The following is a 26910-nucleotide window of genomic DNA, read 5'->3' as shown; positions in this document are numbered from 1 at the left end:
CTTAGTCAGGACATCAGTTCCATACATTTACTTATACCATGCCTATCTAGTCACCCAATGGCGAGTCCGGGTTAGAATTATCCCCCAGTACTCAATACTAAATGTAGCAGGTGGTCAGACTCGATGACGTGTTTATATTGCGTGTCATCTTACCCATACTAATCACAGGTTTGTCTGGTTCATCCTCCATTATGAAAAGCTTATGCATTCTGCAACTGGAATTGAGTGTGCAAACAACAAACTCACTCAGTGCTACCAACACACTCACTCAGTGCTACCAACACACTCACTCAGTGCTACCATGACACTCACTCAGTGCTACCAACACACTCACTCAGTGCTACCATTACACTCACTCAGTGCTACCAACACACTCACTCAGTGCTACCAACACACTCACTCAGTGCTACCAACACACTCACTCAGTGCTACCAACACGCTCACTCAGTGCTACCAACACACTCACTCAGTGCTACCATTACACTCACTCAGTGCTACCAACACACTCACTCAGTGCTACCATTACACTCACTCAGTGCTACCATTACACTCACTCAGTGCTACCACTACACTCACTCTGTGCTACCATGACACTCACTCAGTGCTACCATCACACTAACTCAGTGCTAACAACACACTCACTCAGTGCTACCATTACACTCACTCAGTGCTACCGTTACACTCACTCAGTGCTACCGTTACACTCACTCAGTGCTACCATTACACTAACTCAGTGCTACCGTTACACTCACTCAGTGCTACCGTTACACTCACTCAGTGCTACCATTACACTCACTCAGTGCTACCATTACTCTCACTCAGTGCTTCCGTTACACTCACTCAGTGCTACCATTACACTCACTCAGTGCTACCATTACACTCACTCAGTGCTACCACTACACTCACTCTGTGCTACCATGACACTCACTCAGTGCTACCATTACACTCACTCAGTGCTACCATTACTCTCACTCAGTGCTTCCGTTACACTCACTCAGTGCTGCCATTACACTCACTCAGTGCTACCATTACACTCACTCAGTGCTACCGTTACACTCACTCAGTGCTACCGTTACACTCACTCAGTGCTACCATTACACTCACTCAGTGCTACCGTTACACTCACTCAGTGCTACCGTTACACTCACTCAGTGCTACCATTACACTCACTCAGTGCTACCATTACACTCACTCGGTGCTACCGTTACACTAACTCAGTGCTACCAACACACTCACTCAGTGCTACCGTTACACTCACTCAGTGCTACCATTACACTCACTCAGAGCTACCGTTACACTCACTCAGTGCTACCGTTACACTCACTCAGTGCTACCATGACACTCACTCAGTGCTACCATTACACTCACTCAGTGCTACCGTTACAGTTACTCAGTGCTACCGTTACACTCACTCAGTGCTACCAACACACTCACTCAGTGCTGCCATTACACTCACTCAGTGCTACCGTTACACTCACTCAGTGCTACCATGACACTCACTCAGTGCTACCATTACACTCACTCAGTGCTACCATTACACTCACTCAGTGCTACCATTACACTCACTCAGTGCTACCATTACACTCACTCAGTGCTACCATTACACTCACTCAGTGCAAACAACACACTCACTCAGTGCTACCATTACACTCACTCAGTGCTACCATTACACTCACTCAGTGCTACCATTACACTCACTCAGTGCTACCAACACACTCACTCAGTGCTACCAACACATTCACTCAGTGCAGTCACTCAGAGATGCGACATAGGGCAAGAACTGGACCCTGAAATCAGGGTAGAGAGTATGTCTTCAGCAACCCATGCTTGCCGTAAGAGGCGACTATCCTTGTCCTAAAAGGTGACTAACGGGATCGGGTGGTCAGGCTCGCTGACTTATTTGTTGCATGTCATCGTATCCCAATAGCGTAGATCGATGCTCACTATATTGTCTGGTCCGGACTCGATCATTTGCAGACCGCCGTCATATAGCTGGAATATTGCTGAGCGCGGCGATAACCAACAAAGAAACAAGCAAACATATCAAACGAAAAGACTTATTCCCCAGCGTGCATTCATCATTATTGTGTATGAAAATCCTCCCTTGTACCCTCCCCGGGGTGCATAATGATTCACAATGTAGCTATTTCAGCATGTATTAGGGCTTGGATTTGGCACATCATAAATATGCACATTATCATATTTTATAAAATGCAAAAAAACTAACTGTAATATGAGAATGTGGATTGTACCTTTTCGTACAGAAGATCCCTGTCAAATGGGCAATACATCTGGTGATGCTGAAGGATGTTCTGTCAGTGCAGTAGATCGTCCAACATTGCCCGATACACTGGGAGAGTGTTTTGTGGCGTGGGATGTTTTGTCAACAGTTACGGCTCATAAAAAGTAAATATTCAAATGAATATCTTTAAATTTACGCCATGATGGTGTGAACAAATTCCATCGTTAATTTCATGACGTGGTTTTTTTTATAATTGCAAGATTTGTTTCATCTATTACACATTCCAACACCATAACACCATGTTATCCCCTCAACCCTACATTCATGCCTTCTATCGCAACGAAGAAATACCAACAACTTCCAGGGCACATTATCGCAACCTGTTCAAGATGCATATCGAACACTAACGGGTAACACTCCCGCCAGGTGGCGATGTGGATAGTTGGCTCTTCTATCTATAGCTTCATTTCACACGGTTCATGGAGTTGCCTAAAGTTTGGTATTAACGCGGGCCGAATACATTCGCCAGGTTGAAAGGAATTAGTAATCTGTAGGTTAAATACGCATCAACATTAAAAGCAGGATGATTACGCTGTGTCTTCATTCTGGCAAAGAACAGTTATTTTTAAGACAACAATTATTCTTCATTTTGTTAACAGCATATCCATGTTAATCATTGGGGATGCATGTGTGGTATTTCAGGGGAAATTGGTCACTATTGTTGACAACAGCTTACTGAACATGCAATTGTATTACCCAGTTAGTACGAAGTTTAAATATTTGATATTCATCCCAGTGTTTTGCATTAACTCGAACATTGTTTATCAAATTACTGTAAATATAATTAATGTTTATAATTTGTATTTACCTGTTAAACATCTGAAGCGTATATGTTATATGGTATTTGGTATGTTAAAGTGGTATTTATAATTCATCGGTTGGAGATATCATTGTTAAATATAAAATATAGCTGTATTACACCTTGAGTGGCCCGTGGAGATCCGAGGTAAAATACGTCTTCAGCAACCCATGCCTGCTGTAGATGCTCATGTTGTCAATCACTGGATTGTCTGGTCCAGACTCGATTATTAACAGACCGCCGTCATATAGCTGGAGTGCGGCGTTAAACAACAAACAAACAAATCACATTTAGCATTAGTGAGTGAGTGAATGAGTTTGGTTTTATGCCGTTTTAGCAATTAACATTAACATCATGAGCATTAACATCATTAGCGGGTGTGACTATGTTTAGCATCATCTGATCAATCGAATTGGAGCGTCGGTAGCATTGTGTAACCGTACACAACGTTGACTCTACTCCCAGGTGAATGATTAAATCACTACTATAATTCTCTCGAAACACCAGGGATGTGTGCAACTCAAAACTCTCTTTATTTTGACAAATTTCACAAACAGTTGTGGTTTAGAAGTTACCGTCCTTACGTCTTGCAAGGCAAACAGCTTAGTCTAGATCTTCATTTGATGATGTGTACGAATACTTTCACACTGGAAGAGTGAGCCCTATAGCCCATTAAGGCTTACTTTGTGTAACAAGTTATTTCCTAAAAACTATCAAACGTTTAACTTGCGTCACATTAGACTGCCGTTACTTACTTAATAAAGTCCAATGAAAAGCTATGAAATTGTATTCCACGTGATCGAGTCCACGTACACTTCATTGTACAAGTTGCAGAGATGTTATTACCTTATTCTGTAGGAAGGAAGGGTTAGTCCCACGTTGCCGGTCTGGTAATCCGAAGTAATCCGGATTAACGGCAGCGCATGGGTTGTTTGCCGACTGTAGTATTTTTTTTAGCATGCTCTTGACCGTTACAAAAAAAACAATACCTTGATGCTGTCTCACATCTATCTGCGTAATGATCTTAATACATTGAACATGAATTAAAAGAATTTGTATTGACGTATATATGTATAATTGTATATCATGTCAAGAATGTGTATTGATGTATATATTAATAAATGTTTATCATGTGAAGAATTTGTATTGATGTATACATGTATACATTGTATATCATGTCAAGACTGTGTAATGGTGTATATATTAATAAATGTTTATCATGTCAAGAATTTGTATTGATGTATACATAGAGGTTATCACGCGAGTGTGTTTGGGCATGGTAAATATCCTGTATTAGGAATAAACATTGTATTTATCCAAACTCTCACAAACGTTACCTAAACATTGCAAGTTATCCCGGAATGTGCGCATTAATATGTACTGAACAACAAAAGTTCCTGTGACATTGAATAATATTTAATGCAAAGTTATGTTTTGTACCAAATCTGAAACAATTTCGGTTTGCAACAGATAAACGACTCCTGTAAGTGTTCAAATGGTTTAATTTGCCATACTGACTTCAGAAAAAGCATGAACATGACAAAATGTCAATTTACAAATCAATAGCGTGTGTGTCCACCTCTGGTTGCGATGCAAGCAACACACCTTCGTCTCATGGAATGGACCAGGCGTCGCACAAAGTCCTGTGGGATATCTGTCCATATCTGCTGGAGCATGTTTCGAAGTTCCTGGAATGTCTGTGGAACACGTGGTTGGCGTCGAAGGCGCCGACCCATCTCATCCCACATGTGCTCGATTGGTGAGAGATCATGGGAGCGAGCCGGCCAGGGGATGACATTCACGTTGTTTTGTTCAAGAGGATCCTGAACAAGTCGAGCAATATGAGGCCGGGCGTTGTCATGTTGAAAGGTAATGCCTTCTACCGCAAAAACGGTAGAACAACAGGGCCGTTGATCTCGTCGCGGTAGCGCTGTCCATTGAGATTTCCCTTTACCACTAGCAAACGGGTCCTCTGTCTTGCTGTAATCCCAACCCATACCATAACGCTGTCGCCCCGAACCGATCTTCTTCCATGACACAATGATTGACGTAACGTTCACCTCGACATCGGTACACTCGAATCCGTCCATCGCTGTGGCTGAGGTGAAAACGAGACTCGTCAGTGAATAGAACTTGTCCCCAATGCATGGCCGTGCATCGTAGACGCTGTCTGCACCATTGTAGACGTGCTTGACGGTGGTTTCCTGTCAAAATAGGACGTCTGGCGGGTCTTCTGGCGACAATCCCTGCACATCTGAGGCGACGACGTACGGTTTGTGAAGATATTCGTCGAAGGCCAGGGATGCTTCTTGCAGTCACTGTTGCTGGCTGGAATCGATTTCGTAGGTGTGTTGTTCGAATCAAGTTGTCTTGTCGATTATTGGTTACGCGTTGCCTGCCACTCCGAGGATGGTCTATGACTGCATTCGTCTGTTGCCAACGTTGCCACAAACACCAAATGGTGTTTCTGTGGACGTTAAATTGTCTTGCAACATCACGTTGACTCGATCCTGCTTCAAGCATACCAATGGCTCGCAGACGCTGTTTTTCTGAGTGGTTGTTGTCAGCACGATGCTAAAAAACTGCATATGGAATCCCGTTAACGCACATGTTTTTTTATACCCATTCTTGGGTAGTGAAATGCATGGGGCTTGCATAAAAGTCAACTTTTGCATGGAATGCATGCTTTTCTGTAGCAGTTGCGTTTTTGTGACTTGCTTCCTTACTCCTTACATGTACTACAATATTGACAACCAAACTTTACTTGTTTAAAAAATACACTAAAATATTGGTGTCACAGGAACTTTTGTTGTTAAGTAAGAATGTAAGAATGTAGTGGTGTGTCGATCGGACAGTGGCAACAGTCAATATAGCACCTGAAACATAGTACTCCCTAGCCTATGAGACATAACGTGTGCCTAGCGTATCTCTGTCCTGTCATAACGTTAAGAAGTGCAGGGCGCTTTACATATTGTTTTGCATAATTAAATATATATGCTACTTCAACTGCGACAGTGAGTTGCATGACAATACATATTTACACATCAAAGTGACCGTATCGCTAGCTCTCCGCAGGGCTTCGATGACAGCACGTGGAGCCGTACAACCAATGTAAACGTAGGATAACTACGCAAATGGTAATAAGTTTTCGCGATTTAGGATATTTTCTCCATGAATTAATCATTCTATGATATATGTTTGTCTAGATATGTAGACTTGTCGAAAATGAAACAGATAAAAAACATATGCAATAGCTTGAATGGACTTTGTAAGATGTGACGAAGCGTCACATGGCGATGGCCTGGTGCAGAGATTCTATGCTGGTCGCATGGAGCTCTAGGTAGGAGAGTGGGGTTATTTCATACAGACTATAGTCGGTACAGAAAAGAAGCACATGCTAATGACTGAGTATTCACAACACGCGGATTATCTGTCGGCATATCAAAGAAACCGGCTTCGGGGGACTACCCCAGGAAGAAACTCGATACACGTGTTGACACACAGAAACTATAGGTAAATCGTTATTTACATTAGGTGAGTAGTTATGAACATTATGTTTCTTTTGAAAAGAGAACATCGAAGAATATGTCCTTGTCTGGAAACATTGATTATGCCAGTGAATTATTGAAGAAACTACACAAAAGATTAGATAATTGCTCATCTACTTGTTTTTAGAACATTCATATGAAGATTGTCCAAAAATAGTTTCTCCCGATACATCTATAGATATTGAAAAAGAGCCCTGTCAAATGGGCAATAGATATGATGATGCTTAAAGATGTTACATTTGTTGTGTCAATGCAGTAGATTGCCAACAATGCCCTATACGCTGAAAGAGTGTTTTATTGTTGCAATTCCAAACCATGTCAACAGTTACGGCTAATATAAAGTAAATATTCAGATGAATATCTTTATTTTTATTTTATGATGGTGTAAACAAATTCCATCGTCACTTCAATAACACGTGTTGTTGGGTTTTTGTTGTTGTTTTCCTAAGTAATGACATGAAGACATTGGGCAGTATGTCATTTTTTCTCAGAAACAGTAGCGTCATTAGGAACATTGACAGTTACTATGTTTCAAACAGATAAGTCGGCATATTGCATTGTCAATGTAATCTTCATTCACAGCTTTATTTTGCTCTGTGGGGAGACAAATGGGTCTTATGGAAACTTATAAGGGAACAATAAAAAATATAGGGAAATAAGCATTACTGTTAGTACATTGGAAATAGTGGGCATACAAATTCAACGCATGTCAGAATAAAATATTGAGATGTGTTGTGCGCATTGTTTCCACCGAGTATTGGGACAAGGCGGGGAAACCATGACCGCATACCATTTTATTGTGTCTAAAACTAAATATTCCCTTATTTTTCATTAAATATGTCTTAGCAATATGCCACCTGGTTGTACAGCCATGCTTAGAATGTATGGTATTTTCCTATTTACACTTTATCATTACTGAACAAATACGAAGGCTTGAACATATCCTAAGGGTTTCCCTGTGAATGAACGTATTTCTGCTTCGGTTTCTAATATGGAGATTCATCAACGGACCATGGTTGACATGAATCACAACTTTTTAACAGTGACATGGATTTTAGAATCAAGACCTTAAATTACGTATCCGTGTTTCTCATTATCTATAAGAAAATCACGATCTACATCTTTCACTCTGAAATAAATATCCATTCTATTATCCTAATGGTAGCATCCGCCACACGCGCACAATTTTCCTTAAAAATGTTGTTTGTTGCCTAACGCCGCACCCAGCAACTCTCCTGCCACATTACGGCGGGCTGTTAACACTCCAGTCTCCAATACCATGAGCTAATTTCCAATGAAATGAGCTAGTATGTGCCCTGTAGAACATTCACCATACAAAGATGCTAACCTGGACATTTGGCACCACTTTTAAGAAAACCCGAGTTTATCAGAGGCTATAATAGCCGTGTTGGTGTGCACTTTAGACACATAACTCACTTTATCAACGCTCTGAAAAGGTATCTATTTCACACACGGCTCAGAAGAAAACGTTGCAGGAGGTGTTTATTGTCTGACTTCCTGTCAGCCCGCATGGTTGTATAATGTAACATAGGCACCTTACGAACTGACAGAATACAACCCAGGTGGAGCAGACGTGGTTGCTTTTGTCACATTGTGTTCCAACGGAATGCAGCGGTGCTCATAATGCCATTTACAGAATTACAAATATCAACAACTATCAGTCTACTAATAAGCGTCCCATGCCAGTTATTGAAGTAACATTGATTCTGATTGAGACTCCCCACTTCTCGTGTGTTGAAAATAACCCAAACATAAAGATAGCAAAACTGCAAATGACTTGTTTGTTAAGCGTGATAAAAGACGATTTCCTGTCTTTAGTTGTTGGTACTACTTTGTTTTCCTAACCGTTACACCCAAAACAAACTGTTCCATTTGCTACCTGACCAAACTATCAATACGCAGATACAAGTGTACAAGTTGGACTTTAAATATCTTGTTGAATGGTGAAGAATGGTATTGGACATTAAACAAATTACACCCTTTTGTCTTTTGACCTAAAGTATATTATCGTGTTGGTATACATGTACTTAGTACTTTATAACCGAAACACTCGATGAGGTGCTCTATTTCTACCATAAAAAAACCAAACTAATTTGCGTTAGGTAACAGAATTGGTGAAGTGGCTTTGGTGGTGAAATTGTAATGTAAGAAAGGTTACCGATTTGAAATAGTTAACGACATTCGCCGATATGCAAAGTTTATCGCTGCTTTTAGACAAATGTTATTCTTCGTCAATGTATTTTACTCGTTTTCCTGAAAGGGCATTAATAGTATGCCGCACAGCGATTTGTAAGCAAAAGCCATGAACATGAAACGAACCAAGCCAGATTAAGATAAAAATAAAATCAGCCGCTAACCACTTTAAGACGTCGCAGTGTTTTATAAGGTAGTCGCAACATCATGTAGCCTGTGGACTAACATTAGTATTTACAGCTGCTATAGATCAGTTGTCTGTGGGTCCAATTACCAACATCAGTATTTACAGCTGCTACAGATCTGTTGTCTGTGGGTCCAGTTACTAACATCAGTATTTACAGCTGCTATAGATCAGCTGTCTGTGGGTCCAGTTACTAACATCAGTATTTACAGCTGCTATAGATCAGTTGTCTGTGGGTCCAGTTACTAACATCAGTATTTACAGCTGCTACAGATCTGTTGTCTGTGGGTCCAGTTACTAACATCAGTATTTACAGCTGCTATAGATCAGTTGTCTGTGGGTCCAGTTACTAACATCAGTATTTACAACTGCCATAGATCAGTTGTCTGTGGGTCCAGTTACTAACATCAGTATTTACAGCTGCTATAGATCAGTTGTCTGTGGGTCCAGTTACTAACGTCAGTATTTACAGCTGCTATAGATCAGTTGTCTGTGGGTCCAGTTACTAACGTCAGTATTTACAGCTGCTATAGATCAGTTGTCTGTGGGTCCAGTTACTAACATCAGTATTTACAGCTGCTATAGATCAGTTGTCTGTGGGTCCAGTTACTAACATCAGTATTTACAGCTGCTATAGATCAGTTGTCTGTGGGTCCAGTTACTAACATCAGTATTTACAGCTGCTATAGATCAGTTGTCTGTGGGTCCAGTTACTAACATCAGTATTTACAACTGCCATAGATCAGTTGTCTGTGGGTCCAGTTACTAACATCAGTATTTACAGCTGCTATAGATCAGTTGTCTGTGGGTCCAGTTACTAACGTCAGTATTTACAGCTGCTATAGATCAGTTGTCTGTGGGTCCAGTTACTAACGTCAGTATTTACAGCTGCTATAGATCAGTTGTCTGTGGGTCCAGTTACTAACGTCAGTATTTACAGCTGCTATAGATCAGTTGTCTGTGGGTCCAGTTACTAACATCAGTATTTACAGCTGCTATAGATCAGTTGTCTGTGGGTCCAGTTACTAACATCAGTATTTACAGCTGCTATAGATGTTGTCTGTGGGTCCAGTTACTAACATCAGTATTTACAGCTGATATAGATGTTGTCTGTGGGTCCAGTTACTAACATCAGTATGTACAGCTGCTCTAGATCAGTTGTCTGTGGGTCCAGTTACTAACATCAGTATTTACAGCTGCTATAGATCAGCTGTATGTGGGTCCAGTTACTAACATCAGTATTTACAGCTGCTATAGATCAGTTGTCTTTGGGTCCAGTTACTAACATCAGTATTTACAACTGCCATAGATCAGTTGTCTGTGGGTCCAATTACCAACATCAGTATTTACAGCTGCTACAGATCTGTTGTCTGTGGGTCCAGTTACTAACATCAGTATTTACAGCTGCTATAGATCAGTTGTCTGTGGGTCCAGTTACTAACATCAGTATTTACAACTGCCATAGATCAGTTGTCTGTGGGTCCAGTTACTAACATCAGTATTTACAACTGCCATAGATCAGTTGTCTGTGGGTCCAGTTACTAACATCAGTATTTACAGCTGCTATAGATCAGTTGTCTGTGGGTCCAGTTACTAACATCAGTATTTACAGCTGCTATAGATCAGTTGTCTGTGGGTCCAGTTACTAACATCAGTATTTACAACTGCCATAGATCAGTTGTCTGTGGGTCCAGTTACTAACGTCAGTATTTACAGCTGCTATAGATCAGTTGTCTGTGGGTCCAGTTACTAACGTCAGTATTTACAGCTGCTATAGATCAGTTGTCTGTGGGTCCAGTTACTAACGTCAGTATTTACAGCTGCTATAGATCAGTTGTCTGTGGGTCCAGTTACTAACATCAGTATTTACAGCTGCTATAGATCAGTTGTCTGTGGGTCCAGTTACTAACATCAGTATTTACAGCTGCTATAGATCAGTTGTCTGTGGGTCCAGTTACTAACATCAGTATTTACAGCTGCTATAGATGTTGTCTGTGGGTCCAGTTACTAACATCAGTATTTACAGCTGATATAGATGTTGTCTGTGGGTCCAGTTACTAACATCAGTATGTACAGCTGCTCTAGATCAGTTGTCTGTGGGTCCAGTTACTAACATCAGTATTTACAGCTGCTATAGATCAGCTGTATGTGGGTCCAGTTACTAACATCAGTATTTACAGCTGCTATAGATCAGTTGTCTTTGGGTCCAGTTACTAACATCAGTATTTACAACTGCCATAGATCAGTTGTCTGTGGGTCCAATTACCAACATCAGTATTTACAGCTGCTACAGATCTGTTGTCTGTGGGTCCAGTTACTAACATCAGTATTTACAGCTGCTATAGATCAGTTGTCTGTGGGTCCAGTTACTAACATCAGTATTTACAACTGCCATAGATCAGTTGTCTGTGGGTCCAGTTACTAACATCAGTATTTACAACTGCTATAGATCAGTTGTCTGTGGGTCCAGTTACTAACATCAGTATTTACAGCTGCTATAGATCAGTTGTCTGTGGGTCCAGTTACTAACATCAGTATTTACAACTGCCATAGATCAGTTGTCTGTGGGTCCAGTTACTAACGTCAGTATTTACAGCTGCTATAGATCAGTTGTCTGTGGGTCCAGTTACTAACATCAGTATTTACAACTGCTATAGATCAGTTGTCTGTGGGTCCAATTACCAACATCAGTATTTACAGCTGCTACAGATCTGTTGTCTGTGGGTCCAGTTACTAACATCAGTATTTACAACTGCTATAGATCAGTTGTCTGTGGGTCCAATTACCAACATCAGTATTTACAACTGCTATAGATCAGTTGTCTGTGGGTCCAGTTACTAACATCAGTATTTACAACTGCTATAGATCAGTTGTCTGTGGGTCCAATTACCAACATCAGTATTTACAGCTGCTATAGATCAGTTGTCTGTGGGTCCAGTTACTAACATCAGTATTTACAACTGCTATAGATCAGTTGTCTGTGGGTCCAATTACCAACATCAGTATTTACAGCTGCTACAGATCTGTTGTCTGTGGGTCCAGTTACTAACATCAGTATTTACAGCTGCTATAGATCAGTTGTCTGTGGGTCCAGTTACTAACATCAGTATTTACAACTGCCATAGATCAGTTGTCTGTGGGTCCAGTTACTAACATCAGTATTTACAGCTGCTATAGATCAGTTGTCTGTGGGTCCAGTTACTAACATCAGTATTTACAGCTGCTATAGATCAGTTGTCTGTGGGTCCAGTTACTAACATCAGTATTTACAACTGCCATAGATCAGTTGTCTGTGGGTCCAGTTACTAACGTCAGTATTTACAGCTGCTATAGATCAGTTGTCTGTGGGTCCAGTTACTAACGTCAGTATTTACAGCTGCTATAGATCAGTTGTCTGTGGGTCCAGTTACTAACATCAGTATTTACAACTGCCATAGATCAGTTGTCTGTGGGTCCAGTTACTAACGTCAGTATTTACAGCTGCTATAGATCAGTTGTCTGTGGGTCCAGTTACTAACGTCAGTATTTACAGCTGCTATAGATCAGTTGTCTGTGGGTCCAGTTACTAACGTCAGTATTTACAGCTGCTATAGATCAGTTGTCTGTGGGTCCAGTTACTAACGTCAGTATTTACAGCTGCTATAGATCAGTTGTCTGTGGGTCCAGTTACTAACATCAGTATTTACAGCTGCTATACACCATAACTAGAGGGACGGGCATTACCTACAGCCGTATGCAAGTAGTAGCATCTATTCATGTAACTTCTGTGTGGGCACAATCAGTTCATTTAGCATTACATGCATAATGTACGGACGCAGTTACACAAATACAGCCCGATATCTTCTACAGGAAGATGTATAATAAGGTCATTTCTTCCACTTGTAACTTTGATCTATGACATGATAAGTAAACAAGCATTGCTACAATATGTGGAAGGGACGAGTTTTTAAACAGCACGATGAGAAAATGCCCGTGATCTAAGAATGTCTTTTTCACCGCATGTTTGGACTGTGACCTATAAAATACATATTCTCAGGAATATGGGCGGCCATTCGGTCAAACCATACATGAAAGGACACTGTTATGACAAGTAACCTTTTGACCCACCCAGTCTGCAGTATATGAGAAATGAGTAAAGTTTGTCAGATACTTGAACATAAGCCATTCTTCGACATCAGCTGATTTCTGTATGGGCGGCCATTCGGTCAAAAAACACAAAGTTGAAATATAGGACAAAAGTACGCAAAAAAAGTCGAATGTTACGAATTAACTATTATATGTTACTAATTAAGGTCAAAATACAAAACAAACAGACGCCTGTTAAAATATACAAAGTTGAAATAAAGGTCAAAAGTAAGCAATATAATAGTCAAATGTTACGAAAAGATGTCATGTGAAAAGAAAGAACAATGTGTACTAAAGAACGTCAGTGCGAACGAAAGGACACTAAATTGCTTTTGGGCGTTGACAATAAAGAACGCCAGATGGCGCTGCAATATGTCAGTACACCAAAATGAAACCATTCATCGTTTTAACCACAGGTCTGTCTAACAATGTAGAATCTTAATTTAAGTATACATTATTCATTTTGTCGTATAAATCTGTGTATATTATTCCCGTTCGAAGATATCAGACTTACCCTCTAAAAGGACCAAAGTGAAGAATACTCTTGGTGCCATGGTTAGTCAAGTGCCTACCTACACATGATATCACTCCGTGTCTTCAGCTTCCATGCGCGTTGCAGGGTTCCCCGCGCAAGAGCAACACACCCTTTAGGTTAACAAGATTCAGTCAAAGCAGATGATGGAACAAACCATTTAATCAGTATCGGGTGATGTGATCGATATTTCATAATAGTCAATGTATACTGCATTCACTGTGTGGTGCCCAGGGAGTTAGACCTGTTTCCCGAGTAGGTGACAGGTTGATCACCTGCGTCTATTGAGGGGAGTCAGTTATACAAATAGACGCGAGGCTGGCGTGTTAATGTAGACTGAAGCTTTTAGGATTGTGAAAGCAAGCATGTCCACGTGATTTGGTTTTTTTCAGGGTCGTCTGTGTTTTGGGAACAATACATAATCGCTTGCTCCCACGGGGATGTGTGTTACTTAAAGAGACACGGTTTAATTGGACAATTAAAACAGACGTAAGGAGAAATTATGATACAATAATTTTGTCAAGCTTCAAGCAGTCACTATCCAAGTTTATACGTTGTTGAAGGAGTAACCCTCAAGTTACACCAATACCACTTTGTTCTGTGACAAATGCACATGATATCAAGCTTATTATCTACTTTCGGGAATTAATATTTAATGGATAGATAGACAATTCACCACGAGCGTTGTTTAATGTTAGGTATCAACCAAGTCATGGTAAATATGTAGTGGCCGAGGCGTTTGTGAAGGAATACGGATTAATGGGATGATGTTGCTATCAACCATATAAACACGAGTGGTGAATTCATTTTTTTTCAAATTCACTTTTCTCAGTTTAACATCGAAATTGTTGAAATCTTACGGCCCATTATACGTACAGAAGTGACATTTATTCATTAGCTGTATGAAGAATAACATACAGCCAGTTAACCTTTGCCGAGAACTAAGTTTCTTGAACTATTTGATTAAAAGTATAATGGATAGAACTGTTGTAGCATACTTGAAAGTTTGATAACAATAACAGCAACATCATTTGATTGAATCCGTTGAATAATTTCACAACTGTAGTCACACGAATCAGACCACGTTCTCATTTGCGGAATGTGACGCGGGCGGATAAGTCACAACAATGCATTTTCGTCGGTGTCACTGTCATTTGGGTTTGAAATATGGCATCGTTTGACAGGAATCGGTATCGGGGTTTTTACAAGATTAATCGTAATATATCCATCAGTCAGTAACATTACCAGCAAACATAGTGTTGACACCAGCAAAACATCGATAAGTTGAGATTGCTGACAGTTTGCCTGGCACCATGAACATTACGTTTGAGCACGCGATGTAAGTCGAGTGTCTTGTGAAATTCAAGCTGGTGTTACTGTGGTGGATATTTTCCTTTGCTGATGAGTCTTTGTGTGACAATAATTATCCACAGAATGGATGTCATTGTGGCCAGTTATGGTTTCATTTGGAGGAACATTGTTGTCATTCAATTTTTGGACAAGGTCTTTACAAGCAGATATGTGTCTTCTCTGACCAGAAATCTCGACCCAAACCATTATTTGCCGCCTCCAAATGCTCTTAATACAGATCAGCGGGTATACTGCAAATAGAATTTCACATACATGAAGGCAATAGAATTTGTAAATTCCTTAAAAAAATTGTACCATAATCTAATGAAACTGAAATAATACGAATGGTTATATGGACATTATATTATTGTGTCTTAAGGTTAACAAATGGAGGACATAACCAAATTTTAAGTATCAGTGACAAAGATTATGTGTGACGCATTTCTCTATTTCGACTTGTATCATATTAACGTCGCTGTGCGCTATCAAACTACACTGAAGATAACAGAAACTTTATCAAATTCATATTAATTAGAATTCAAATTCGAACAGCAAATAATGTTCCAAAATCATGTAAACCAATCTTAGAAATGCAACGAACACGGTTGAAACTGAAAATGTTGCTTTAGTTCCGTGTGAAATGTTAAAATTGGAAAGGCACGTGCAGCTGCATCACACGATGCGTATGAGGATAAATAGAGATCACAGTATTCAATGGATATGGCGTCCAGAAATCAACAGTAACATGCCACGCTTATCGGCAGAACAGAAAGAATATGAGTTGGGCTTTTTACACCGCTTTGAACAGTATTCCAGTTATATCACGGGGTGTCGGCTTACTGTGAGAGGAAAGCCCGAAGTGATGAAGGTCTCAGACGTTTACCATTTGGGTGAAACCCACGAGCACGGGTATGGTGCTGATAAACCCACAAACAAAATCGAGGCGAACAGGTAATCGAACCAATGGCATTGATTTCTGGCCTGACCAAGGGACGCAAATCTGCACAGTGAATTGCATCGCCTTAGACGACGACTGGGTGCCCCGTGCCCCAGAGCAAAGGGGCATTGGTTTGATGCAGACATGACATGATGCAGTTCTAACAACGATTTAAGTATTTTTAATGATAATTCGAAAACATATTTACATCCTGGTACAGGCACATATTCTTCTCTTGATTTATGACTTACAGACTCAGATCTGATAAGTGAATTTCGAATGGTCATTCCATGACGACCTCTGTGGGTGGGACCATTTTCCGACTATTCTTCCAAACATTAACTCTATCTGATGTTCCTCCATCATCAAGATGGAACTTCACTGGAGCTAACTGTTCGAGTTACTCTGTACAAGCTAGTTAAATCATGATCGTTTTATGGATGTTCCTGATTTAATAACATTGTTCTCTGATGAACTTAACAAATATCTCATGAATGTATTACAAAATTATCTGCAAATCCACACATCCGTAAACCGTAGTTTAATGGTACTTGGAAATAAGTTAGAAGGCACGGAGCATTATTTACGTCGCCACCCTATGTATACAAATTAAATAAATTCAAAATTTTTAATACTAAAACACGGCGTACATTTAAACCTAATAAACCGATAGTCTTGGCAAACTTATGTTGCAAAAATACATTTACGGTCCAAGGTATGGAACATGATAAAAAGCAATCATAGGTAAGGGATCGAAACCTGGTATCTTCAATCTTCAAAATGACAATGAATAACATTAAACAAATAAATCAGATATTCCTGATAAACAAGAGGAAAATTTTGGCTTAAAATTATTCTTCTAACTATGTACCTTAATTCCATAAAATACCAAAACCAACAGTAAAAGAACACTTTTTAGTTTAAATCAGATGATAGTGAAGATTATAATGAAATATTTTCTATTCATGAGCTCCATACTGCCCTTGGAAAAGTTCATGATACTGCGACGGGAGCTCACAATATCCACTACCAAGTTCTGAAACACTTACCAGAATCATGTTTACAAACACAATTGAACGCATCAGAAGCATGCTTTCAGGCAACTATATAAATTCTGTAAAGAGTACGCATCTTTTTCTGGACTGAAAATAAAGATCGAAAAAACTAAATTAATATGGATAGGCCCGAAGCAACATTCAGGCACACATTACGGTAAATCACTAAATTTGGAGTGGTCCCAGCGACCTTTTATTCTAATGGGGATTCAGTTCAACACAGGCGGAAATGGTTGAACGGAACTATAAAGACAAACTAAAACAAATTGATAGAAAAATTACACTGTAGTCCCTACGAGACCTTACACCTTTTGGTAGAATAATCTTATATATTTGAAAGGGCAAACCTGATAGGATCAAACGTACCACTATTATTCAAACAGATAAACAAGGAGAACTGAAGGTACCACTTATATTAAAAACAATACAAGCTCAAAAGATAACTTGGATACGAAGAACCTTTACCAAAAGTACAAAGCTAAGCAAACTGATTGAACTAATAAACCCATCATGCAACTTGCATCCAACAGAAATGGGATCGAAATACTTAAGAAAAAATATCTTACATAAAATCAAAAATCCTTTTTGGAAATATGTCTATAAAGCATGGTCTGAAATACAGTCACGGCAAACACAGAATTACCAAAACAGTATATATGGGGGAACGATATTATACAGATAGGGCATGAACCAATTATATACAAACACTCCCTAAACGCTAATATCAAATTCATCAATAATCTCATAAAAGATGACGGTACATTCTTTACTTTTAAAGAAATTACATAGGAATATACTTTTAAATCCAATTTCTTAGAATACGCGTCTTATTAAATCCATAAAATATATATGGATTCCAAATATGTATCATTAGATAGCAAAATTGAACAACCATTCATTCCATGTAATTTCAAAGTTCTATATAAAGAAGATATGAGATTTAAAGTATTCCAACTTATTTAAAGAATATGAATTAAAAGAAAAAATATTTCAATTAAAATGGGAAAGAGATATTAACACATAAATACCGAGAGGCATTTGGAGGACTTGCAACTATTTACCATTTACAGCAACAAACAACACGAAGCTAAGATGGTTCCAATACCGTATTATTCACAGAATGTTGACAACAAATAAACATTTGTACAAATATAAATTTGTCACTTCATCAGTTTGTTCTTTTTGCACAACTGAAACTGAAAATATCCTCCATTTACAATTGGAAGGTACACATGTAAAAATGTTATGGCAGCACCTAGTGCAATGGATAGAGAATATAACTGGTACTATACTGAATATGGATAAGAATCACATTATTTTTGGAATTAAAGAAAAACGTAATGACGTCTTGAATTTAATTTATATTGCAACAAAGCAATATATCTTCTCAAAACAATGTTCAAACTCTCCCCAATAATATTACCGAACTTTAAAAAAACATCTCTTAAACCTATATCATGCGCAAAAATATGTCTCGGACACGAAATGTGAATACGATAAAATTGTGACCTTCTCGTCGTCATGTCACAACCTCTTTGCATAACCCTACTGTATCGACAAATGTGCCTATCCAACATGCATTTGATATGTATCACAATAGATTAACTTCATATACTAATATTGACCAACATAATGTAATATACTATTGAAATAACATGTCCTATCTGTATCCAAAAAACATAATAAATAAATAAAGGGATAACAAAAATATTTAAAGAATAAAGGTCTGAAGACTCTGGGCCTATTGAAAGTTGTTTCATACTCAAAGTTGGGAAGAGAAAAGAAAAACCTCCTCTAATATACAGAGCACTTTTCCGCTCTAAACTTGATATTGGCTCCATCATCTATGGTGGGGCATGTTGAAGTAATTAAAAAATATCGCATGGTATTCATCATCAAGGCCTGAGGCTTGGCTTTGGGGTCTTCAGAACTTCTCCCATAATAAACTGTATGTCGGGGCTGATGACCCATCCCTAATACAACGTCGCATACAGAACTTTTTTTTAAACAAATCTAGGGCTATCGGGTAGCCTAGTGGTTAAAGCGTTCATTCGTCACGCCAAAGACCCGGGTTCGATTCCCGACAGAGGTACAATGTGTGGAGCCCATTTCTGGTGTCCTCCGCTGTGATATTGCTGGAATATTGCTTAAAACCTCACTCACCCACTCAGTTTAAAACAAACCTAATCCTGCACCTGACTGTATTTAAATCCTCCTTATGACCACGTGTACGATCAAAAAATTACCAAAGTCCTGTCTACCAAAAACAACTGGCGACAAAGAAAAGTTCAAGAAGCCATTGACATCAGGAGACTACAGCCAGCCATGAATCGTGACCAGAACCGTAAGAAGCGACCACATGGATCAGTGATCAGACTCGATGATTTGGTTGATAGCGTGTCATCGTACCCCGACTGCATGGATCGTTGCCCACAATATCAATAAATGAATCACTAGATTCTATTATTTACACGCCGCCTTCATGTAGCTGGAATATTGCTTTTTTCGGCGTTAAACAACAACCAACCAACCAACCAACCAAAAACAAAATATTTATATATCCAATTTTGTTAATACATGAGAACTATGCTATAAATGTATGTATGTCATTAAAAGATGCAGATACACAGTGAATGACATTCTCGATACAAAACAAGTAAGTTTAAACTGGACAACCGACTCGAGCAATATGTTTTATATATTGATTGTTAGGTAGAATGCACTGTTTGAAGAATTACACTGGATGGAAACATTGTCACTGTTGCTGTAGCAAACGTCGAATTGCACTAACGATAGAGGGGCTTCTCACCAGACTGTTCACACAATCTAAACCCAAATGCTACGTAGTTGTAAATAGGTCGTTCTGGAATGAGAGACATTGAGAGGATGTTGTATTTGTTTGTAAAAATATTGATAGAAACATCAATTGGGACGATTACCGCTAATATTTACACATATCATGTAAAATGTGTCGATTATTCACATTTGCCAGTAGATGTTTAAGTGTCTTTATAAACGGATATATAATCACGGTTATTGACGTTACTTGTCTTTAAATACAATTTCCTCATAGGAGCTTTTACTTTTTACGAGAAATACCGAGAATGAAGTTTTACTGATGAGGAGGAAAGCAGATGAAGTTTGAACGTAGTGTTTCAAAACTGGACACAAGAAATGCAACTTCTTCATTATGAAAGACAGGAATCGAAGCCACAACCTCCTGATCAGTATTCAGGCACTCTAACCATAAGGCACGTTTATACATAATATTAAACAAATATCAATAAATGTTGTTTCGACGTTTCATAAGTCAGGAGCAGTCACCTCGCTATCAAAACATCGGGCCTCAGTTTTACAAGCTGGATCACTGCTTCCTTTGGGATTTACTATGTCAACCAAAACCGGTCGGAGTGGTGTTTTATCCTTTACCACATAAACTGCCGAACAAAAGAAAGTATACAAATTTGATTGTATTGAAAATTGGATATGATCAAAATAACATCATCGTTATCAAAAAGTAACTAGGCTAAAAACAGTCGCTAAAACACTGCAACTTTGGGGTCCAAAACGCAACCGTTTGGCTAAGAAAAGGCACGCACAGCAGTGAAAAATCGCTGAACGTTCCCAAAACATCCCATGTAAAGAAAAAGCACAAAATATATGCCACTTTTAGTCTCACAACATAGAGAGAGAGAGAGAGAGGGCCGTAGGAATGCGGCAAATGGGTGCCAACCACATCCACATTGCAATAAACTTCAACTGTACAGTGCAGCCATCATCCAACTGTTTGAACATTACAGACTGACAGAACACAGGGCAGGTTAAGCTCAGGCAACCACGAGTGGCAACGCCACAGGGTGACCGCTACTTGTGCACTATGAATAATACGTCCCTTCCATTTTAAGTTTCATTTTATCTGCATACAACAAATGATTCTTCAGATTAGAGCTTCATGTTATTCCGTTCAGTGTGCTAACACATCAGAGACAAATACAGCCTTCACGTCAGTCTTTTCTCCTCGAATGTGATTGGGCAAATCATTTAAAACAATTCACAGGATGTCCATTGCACAACCTATTGCGCCACCGTCATTTGATCCGTCTTGTAAATACAGATTTGTAAGTATTATAAGTACTCCTTAATTCATTATATTCTTGCTGATAAATTAACTGATTTGTTTCCTATTTCTTCAGTTTGTTAAACGTCAGATCGACCTGTGGTTTAAATAAACTGTCATCGAGGAGCAGAGAAGTCTGAGTGGGAGATACGGTTATTAGTTTAATATTAACATCAGAAATTACAGGCTTTATTCTTATACTAAGTGGTGGAATAAGTGATGACTTTTATCGTACAGGTTCTCATAAGTAGGATATAAAATACAGGCATATGCAGGATCAGGTTTGTTAAATAATTGTTGAATAAAGCAAGGTGAATTGTTTGCGACGTTGTTTTAGGAATGGCTCAGCAGTCCCAACATACAGATTATTAATGGGAGAAGTTCTGAAGACTCCAAGGCCAAGCCTCAGACCTTGATTATGAATACCATCCAATATTTTTAAATTACATTAACAGGACCCACCATATATCATGGAGGGGAGGGGGGGGGGGGGGGGGGGGGAGTGCTCTGTACAGTTAAAGGAGGTTTTTGTGATCCCCTCCTAATTTGAGTTTGAAACGACTTTCAATACGCCCAGAGCCTTCAGACATTTATTCTTAAAATAGGTTTTGGAGACTAGTTCTTTATGATAGAATAAATAGTGCTCTTGTGTTTCTTTTGGTAAAGAAAGCAATCCTGTCATATTAATTGGCGAGAAAGAAAATCATTATCACGATTTCAATTGACACAACTTAGATAGCAGGTTTACATATATATATATTAATAATAATAATAATAATAATAATAATAACTGTCCAACACATTGCCAGTGGATGCCCTGCTTAGACACAAACACAGTATCTTAATTGACACAGAGGTCCATCCATGGTATGACCGGGAATATGAAGAGGGCGTTATGGAAAATTATCATACAAAATTCCCTGAAATAGGCCCATTTACAGCCCTAGACGTATCCAGGCCAACAAACCTGATCTTGTCCTTTTTGATAAATCAAATGAAATCATTTATATCATTGAATTGTCTGTCCCTTTTGACTAATGTGATTGACAAGATTCGGGAAAAACATGGCAAATATGCGGACCTCGCTTTCGAAATGTCACGCTTGCATCCAAAGTACCGGTGTTGTCCGACTCCCCGTTGTTCTCCGTGCTTTAGGTTTGGTACCTCCCAATTGAAAGAGTACCCGGGTTTGCTACTGGGTCAGGAATGCAACCCTTCTGACGATCTTGGTAATGCAGAAGGCTGCAGTGTTGGGGAGTCTTCACATTCTCCGAAAAGTACTGGGTTTCACTGAAGATATAAAGTTTTAGTAATGTAATGTATATATGTAATGCATATTTCAGGCCAAATGGACCCTTCACTGACTGAAGTTGAAGCCACCACTTTCTTACAGCCCATGCCATCTCTCTTCAATGAAGAAGTTCACACCCTCAGAGATGGAGAGCCATGAGAGCTGTTCCTTGGCGGAGTCTGCCAACCTTCCACTATTTGAAGAACCAACTATACCGAGCCAGACATACCACCTTCCTGTTCTGCCGACAAGTAGACTCGACATAGTCGTTCCAGATGCCTACAAGAAGACCAATTCTGGGAATCAGTTTATGATTATCAACGATACTTGGTTTTACCACCAGAACAAGTTTGGAGCACCTCTGTGCGGCTCAAGTCATATATGGAGATTGTACTTTCTTTGTGTCACCAAAACCTCTTTTACAGCTGTATGCCATCCACGCCAAGATTGCCGGCCAGTTTTTCCCCTTTCCCTAAATGTTTCTTTTGCTCCCCAACAAGACAAGAGAGACGTATGCAAGAAGCTTTTGTCTGGTCAAGGAAGCTGCAGGAAACAGGGGATTCCACCCGATGCCAGACAAAATACAAGTAAGTACAACGCGTCTCTTATTCGCCAGATATTTAGGATAAATATCAAAATAATGGGTCAATTATAAATTGTAATGTGTTAGCAAAACGTAACTTTTACAAAATATGTTCTTGTATTTCAGATGGACATTGAGACAGCATCAGAGAACGAAGCCCTTTCCGATTGTGACATGGAAGGGACGTTTCTTCCATTTTACACAGTGTGTGGTGAGAAAGGACCAGAAAATCGGTCTCAAGAGGCAGTTCGACCATGACACCACAAAATGTGTCTGTCGCTGTGCTGGTTTGCCTTTGGTGCCCGTTAGAAACGTTAGTTACTTCATATGCCAGTATATTTATTTGTTAATATTTATATCTATTCTAGACATCATATCAATGTGCATGTAATAACATATTGATAAATAGCATGTAAAATGGTATCATTGTTTGCATTGTTTCTAAGGTTGTCTTTTTGCTATACAGTTTAGGTTAAAGATATTTAGCATAAAACTCTTGCTGACATGCCCCAAGTGTTCTGCAGATTGCCGACTACATCAGCAGCTACTGGGTTGAAGGTGACTGTCAGCTTGGAACCAATGGACCCTGCACAAACAAAAACCTGGAAGGACAGCGCGGGAGATGGAAGAGGGCGATTGGCAAGCAACATCTTCGAGATGAACACATTCTTGGCCGATGAGGTCACGATGATGGTTCAGTACAGCGATGGTCAGCGGCTCCCTCCCAAGAAGAACAAATGCCAGTACTTTCAGACAGAAGATTCTGTTGGGGAGATAACTGAGTTGCAGTACTTAGATATGGCATTTTCCTCTGTTAAATTGGCCTGAAATTACTCCTGTAAAATATAGTCAAATAAAATAAAGTAAATAATATGCGTACACTAAGAGTTTATGTATAGTATGTTATATACAGCGCCATTTATTGTTATCTAGTTATCTACTATATGTTTAGTGCGAGCATGTCCTTCCTATTTCTATTGCAAATCCAACATGACATGAAGTTATGAAAAAATCCTCCTGACTCCAATGTATTTACCGATTAGCTTTCGAGCATCACCCAGGCGCTGTGAACACACTAACTGTCCATTGTCTGAAACCAGTAGACCTTGAACACATCCACCTGCAGTCCAGCCCATCAGGTCAAGTTCATGGGAACTAACCATTTTAGGGATAGGCCCTCTGTGTTTATTTCCCGCTACTTAACCTAGCCGAGGATATTCGCGCATTACAGTGTCGGATTTTAATTGGTCGCAGCCGACTAAATTAGCTGTATATGCATCTTGTCAATATCTTGTCAAAGTGATGTTTCCTATTCTCATTTTATTACTGTAATACAGTTGCTTGGCTAATCTGCTTGTGTAGTTCTTCTGATTCTGTTAATCGTTGTCAGTGTAAATTGGGTTTTTGATCCCTTATAATGTCGCCTTTTGATATAATTAGCAGATGGTAATAAACAAGTGAACCTATTACCACGTTTTCATTATTACTTTACTCTTGTTTAATGACACCCTTGTCTCTGCAGTACAGCTCAACGACAGCTATATATGCATCTGGCCAAATCACACGGCTTTTGAACATGAGGCATCAGTCCATGTCGATAACAGTTAAATTTGCCCAGATATGGCTGTGCTGTTGTGTCCTAATTGTATCTGTTCTTTGCAGAAGACTTTTGAATATGTGGGGTCACCTTAAAGATTAGACACGTCTTTATGTGGCGACAGTTGTTACATGGGATATTCTCCGAGGTCATTTGGAAGACGTTTTATATTCCAATATAATAGCTAATCGTTTCTGATGTAACAATAATCGTTGCTACATTTCAAAGGAGTGCGAATCGAAAATGGCGTTTTATCTGTGAAATACAAGACTTGTGTCGCCACATTGGACATATTACGAGCACTTCACCTACTGAATATAGAGGAAGACGAATCCGGGATTGAGAGTGATCTCCCGGTTTTTGGATTCAACTCGTCTCAACTTTATGAACAGATGTGGAAGCTACTTCCAGGAGTCGACTTCACTGTTGGTCCTTTAACCCGTGATCTGCTGAAATCGCCTCGGAAATGCTTTTACATCGTGGGCTGGTGCTAGTAGAAAGCCAATATTCACACCTACTTGTATCGTCAAGTCACACAAGTTCGATCGACATGTAACTTCGATTTTGAATGATAATTCTCGCGATATGTAACAAGAAATGACGGTACCTGCAGCTTTGACAGTCTGGAAACACCGCTTTTTTTCGCTTGGACCGGAAAACGCTTCGTGTTAAGTTACCAAATGTAAGTTATAGCTTATATTCAGCAAACAACTACTTTTTAACCCTAGATCACTAATGTAACTTTTTCAGCTCAAATAAAATGTCAATCGTAATAAATTAACACGTTGTAAATAGACGGCACACCTATTGTCTGCTTGTTTACTTTCCTAGTGTAAATGTCACGTGATGTGCTCGCCAAAATTTAAAACTATGGAAACAAGTATGGGTCATTTCTTATTGAAAACTTAATGCTTTTTGTGAACTTCTGCCTTTGTAGTTTTGATGATATAAAACATTATGCTTTATTTTTCCAGGTTTTGACCAATGGTGAACCAACCAGAAGAGGCCAATATAGGCAATATTTGTCTGCAGCCCTAGACAAGGCATATACTGCTGTTTTGGATGGAATGGCAATTAGGAAAGCTGCCACTACCTTTGCTGTTCCATTTGCTACACTTAATGACAGGATTAGTGGGAAAATTTCTATTGAATGTAGTACCACTAGTAGAGAACCACTATTGTCCATAGAAGAACAGGGACTTGTTTCACATATCGACACCATGGCAAATTTTGGGTATGGCTATACTTGGGCTGAGGTTATTACTATTGCCACAGACCTAGCAATATATGTTGGAAAGAAGTCAAAGGATGAACAACCCCTATCACTTCAGTGGTTCTATGGATTTATGAAGCGATGGCCTGATCTATCAGAGAAGAAGCCACATCCCTTGAGATACAGAGAGCGAAAGCTACCTCAGAGGAGCCGGTCATTCATTATTTTAATGAGCTTGGACACATCATATGGATAAGTACAATCTGAAGCCCTCATCGCATTTATAATGTTGATGAAAAAGGACTTGTGGAGAATCATACCCCACCATCAGTTGTTACATCGAGTCAGAGTACTCCAGCTTCAGTGAAAACATACAGATCAAGTACTACAACTGTTATAGGTTGTGGCAATACGTCTGGTAGTTCTATACCACCATATTTTGTATTCAAGGGCAAGGGGGTGCGGGAAGAGCTCCTTTCAGGAAGTGCCCCTGGAGCAGCAGGCACTGTAAGCGACTCTGGATGGTCAAACACGGAGATTTTTCAACACTATCTGACAAAGCATTTCCTGAAGCATGCTGTCGCCGCGTCTGCAGATAGTCCACTTCTTATTGTGTATTGTCATAAATCCCACGCATCTATTCCACTGATCGAATGGGCACGTCAGCATCACATTATTTTGTTTGTACTGCCAGCACACACGTCCCATGTTTTACAGCCAATGAATGTTGCTTTGGACCTTTTGCTAAAATTTACACGCATCAGGACGATAGTTTTGATTCGCACGATAATGATGTGACATGTGATGACGAACTCTGCTGCAAATGTAACCAATTTGTATCTGATGAGGTTCGAGCTAGTGTCTCATTGATAATTACAACCTGGGCTCAGTGTACCCAGCCAACATGTCAGCACTGGACACATTTACGTTTCTGCACGCCAGTTCGTGTTGTGCGTCGACATTCTGAGTTTTGGTGCCCCTGTCACGATGAGCCTGGAGAATAACTCCCTGCATCAACCTTGTCAAATAAGCTGGATATTTCCGACTTTTCATCGTTGTTTTT

The 26910-nt window shown here is 39.5% G+C and overlaps 1 protein-coding gene across 1 annotated transcript in view; it reads right to left on the bottom strand.

The window, feature by feature from the left end:
• Nucleotides 1-13799, bottom strand: part of LOC124152148 (neuronal acetylcholine receptor subunit alpha-3-like) — a 38456-nt gene extending 24657 nt beyond the window's left edge. The window contains exon 1 of the mRNA XM_046524936.2: nucleotides 13687-13799. Coding sequence (XP_046380892.1) covers nucleotides 13687-13726 — 40 coding nt within the window. The 5' untranslated portion in view covers nucleotides 13727-13799. The remainder of the gene's footprint in view (nucleotides 1-13686) is intronic.
• Between the last annotated feature and the right edge of the window lie 13111 nt (nucleotides 13800-26910).

This window comes from Haliotis rufescens, unplaced genomic scaffold (genome assembly GCF_023055435.1).
Source record: "Haliotis rufescens isolate VD_foot unplaced genomic scaffold, xgHalRufe1.0.p SCAF_4, whole genome shotgun sequence".
NCBI classification, from domain to species: Eukaryota; Metazoa; Mollusca; class Gastropoda; order Lepetellida; family Haliotidae; genus Haliotis; species Haliotis rufescens.
The sequence above is the reverse complement of the archived record's forward strand: the minus strand, read 5'-3'. Positions and strand labels throughout refer to the sequence as shown.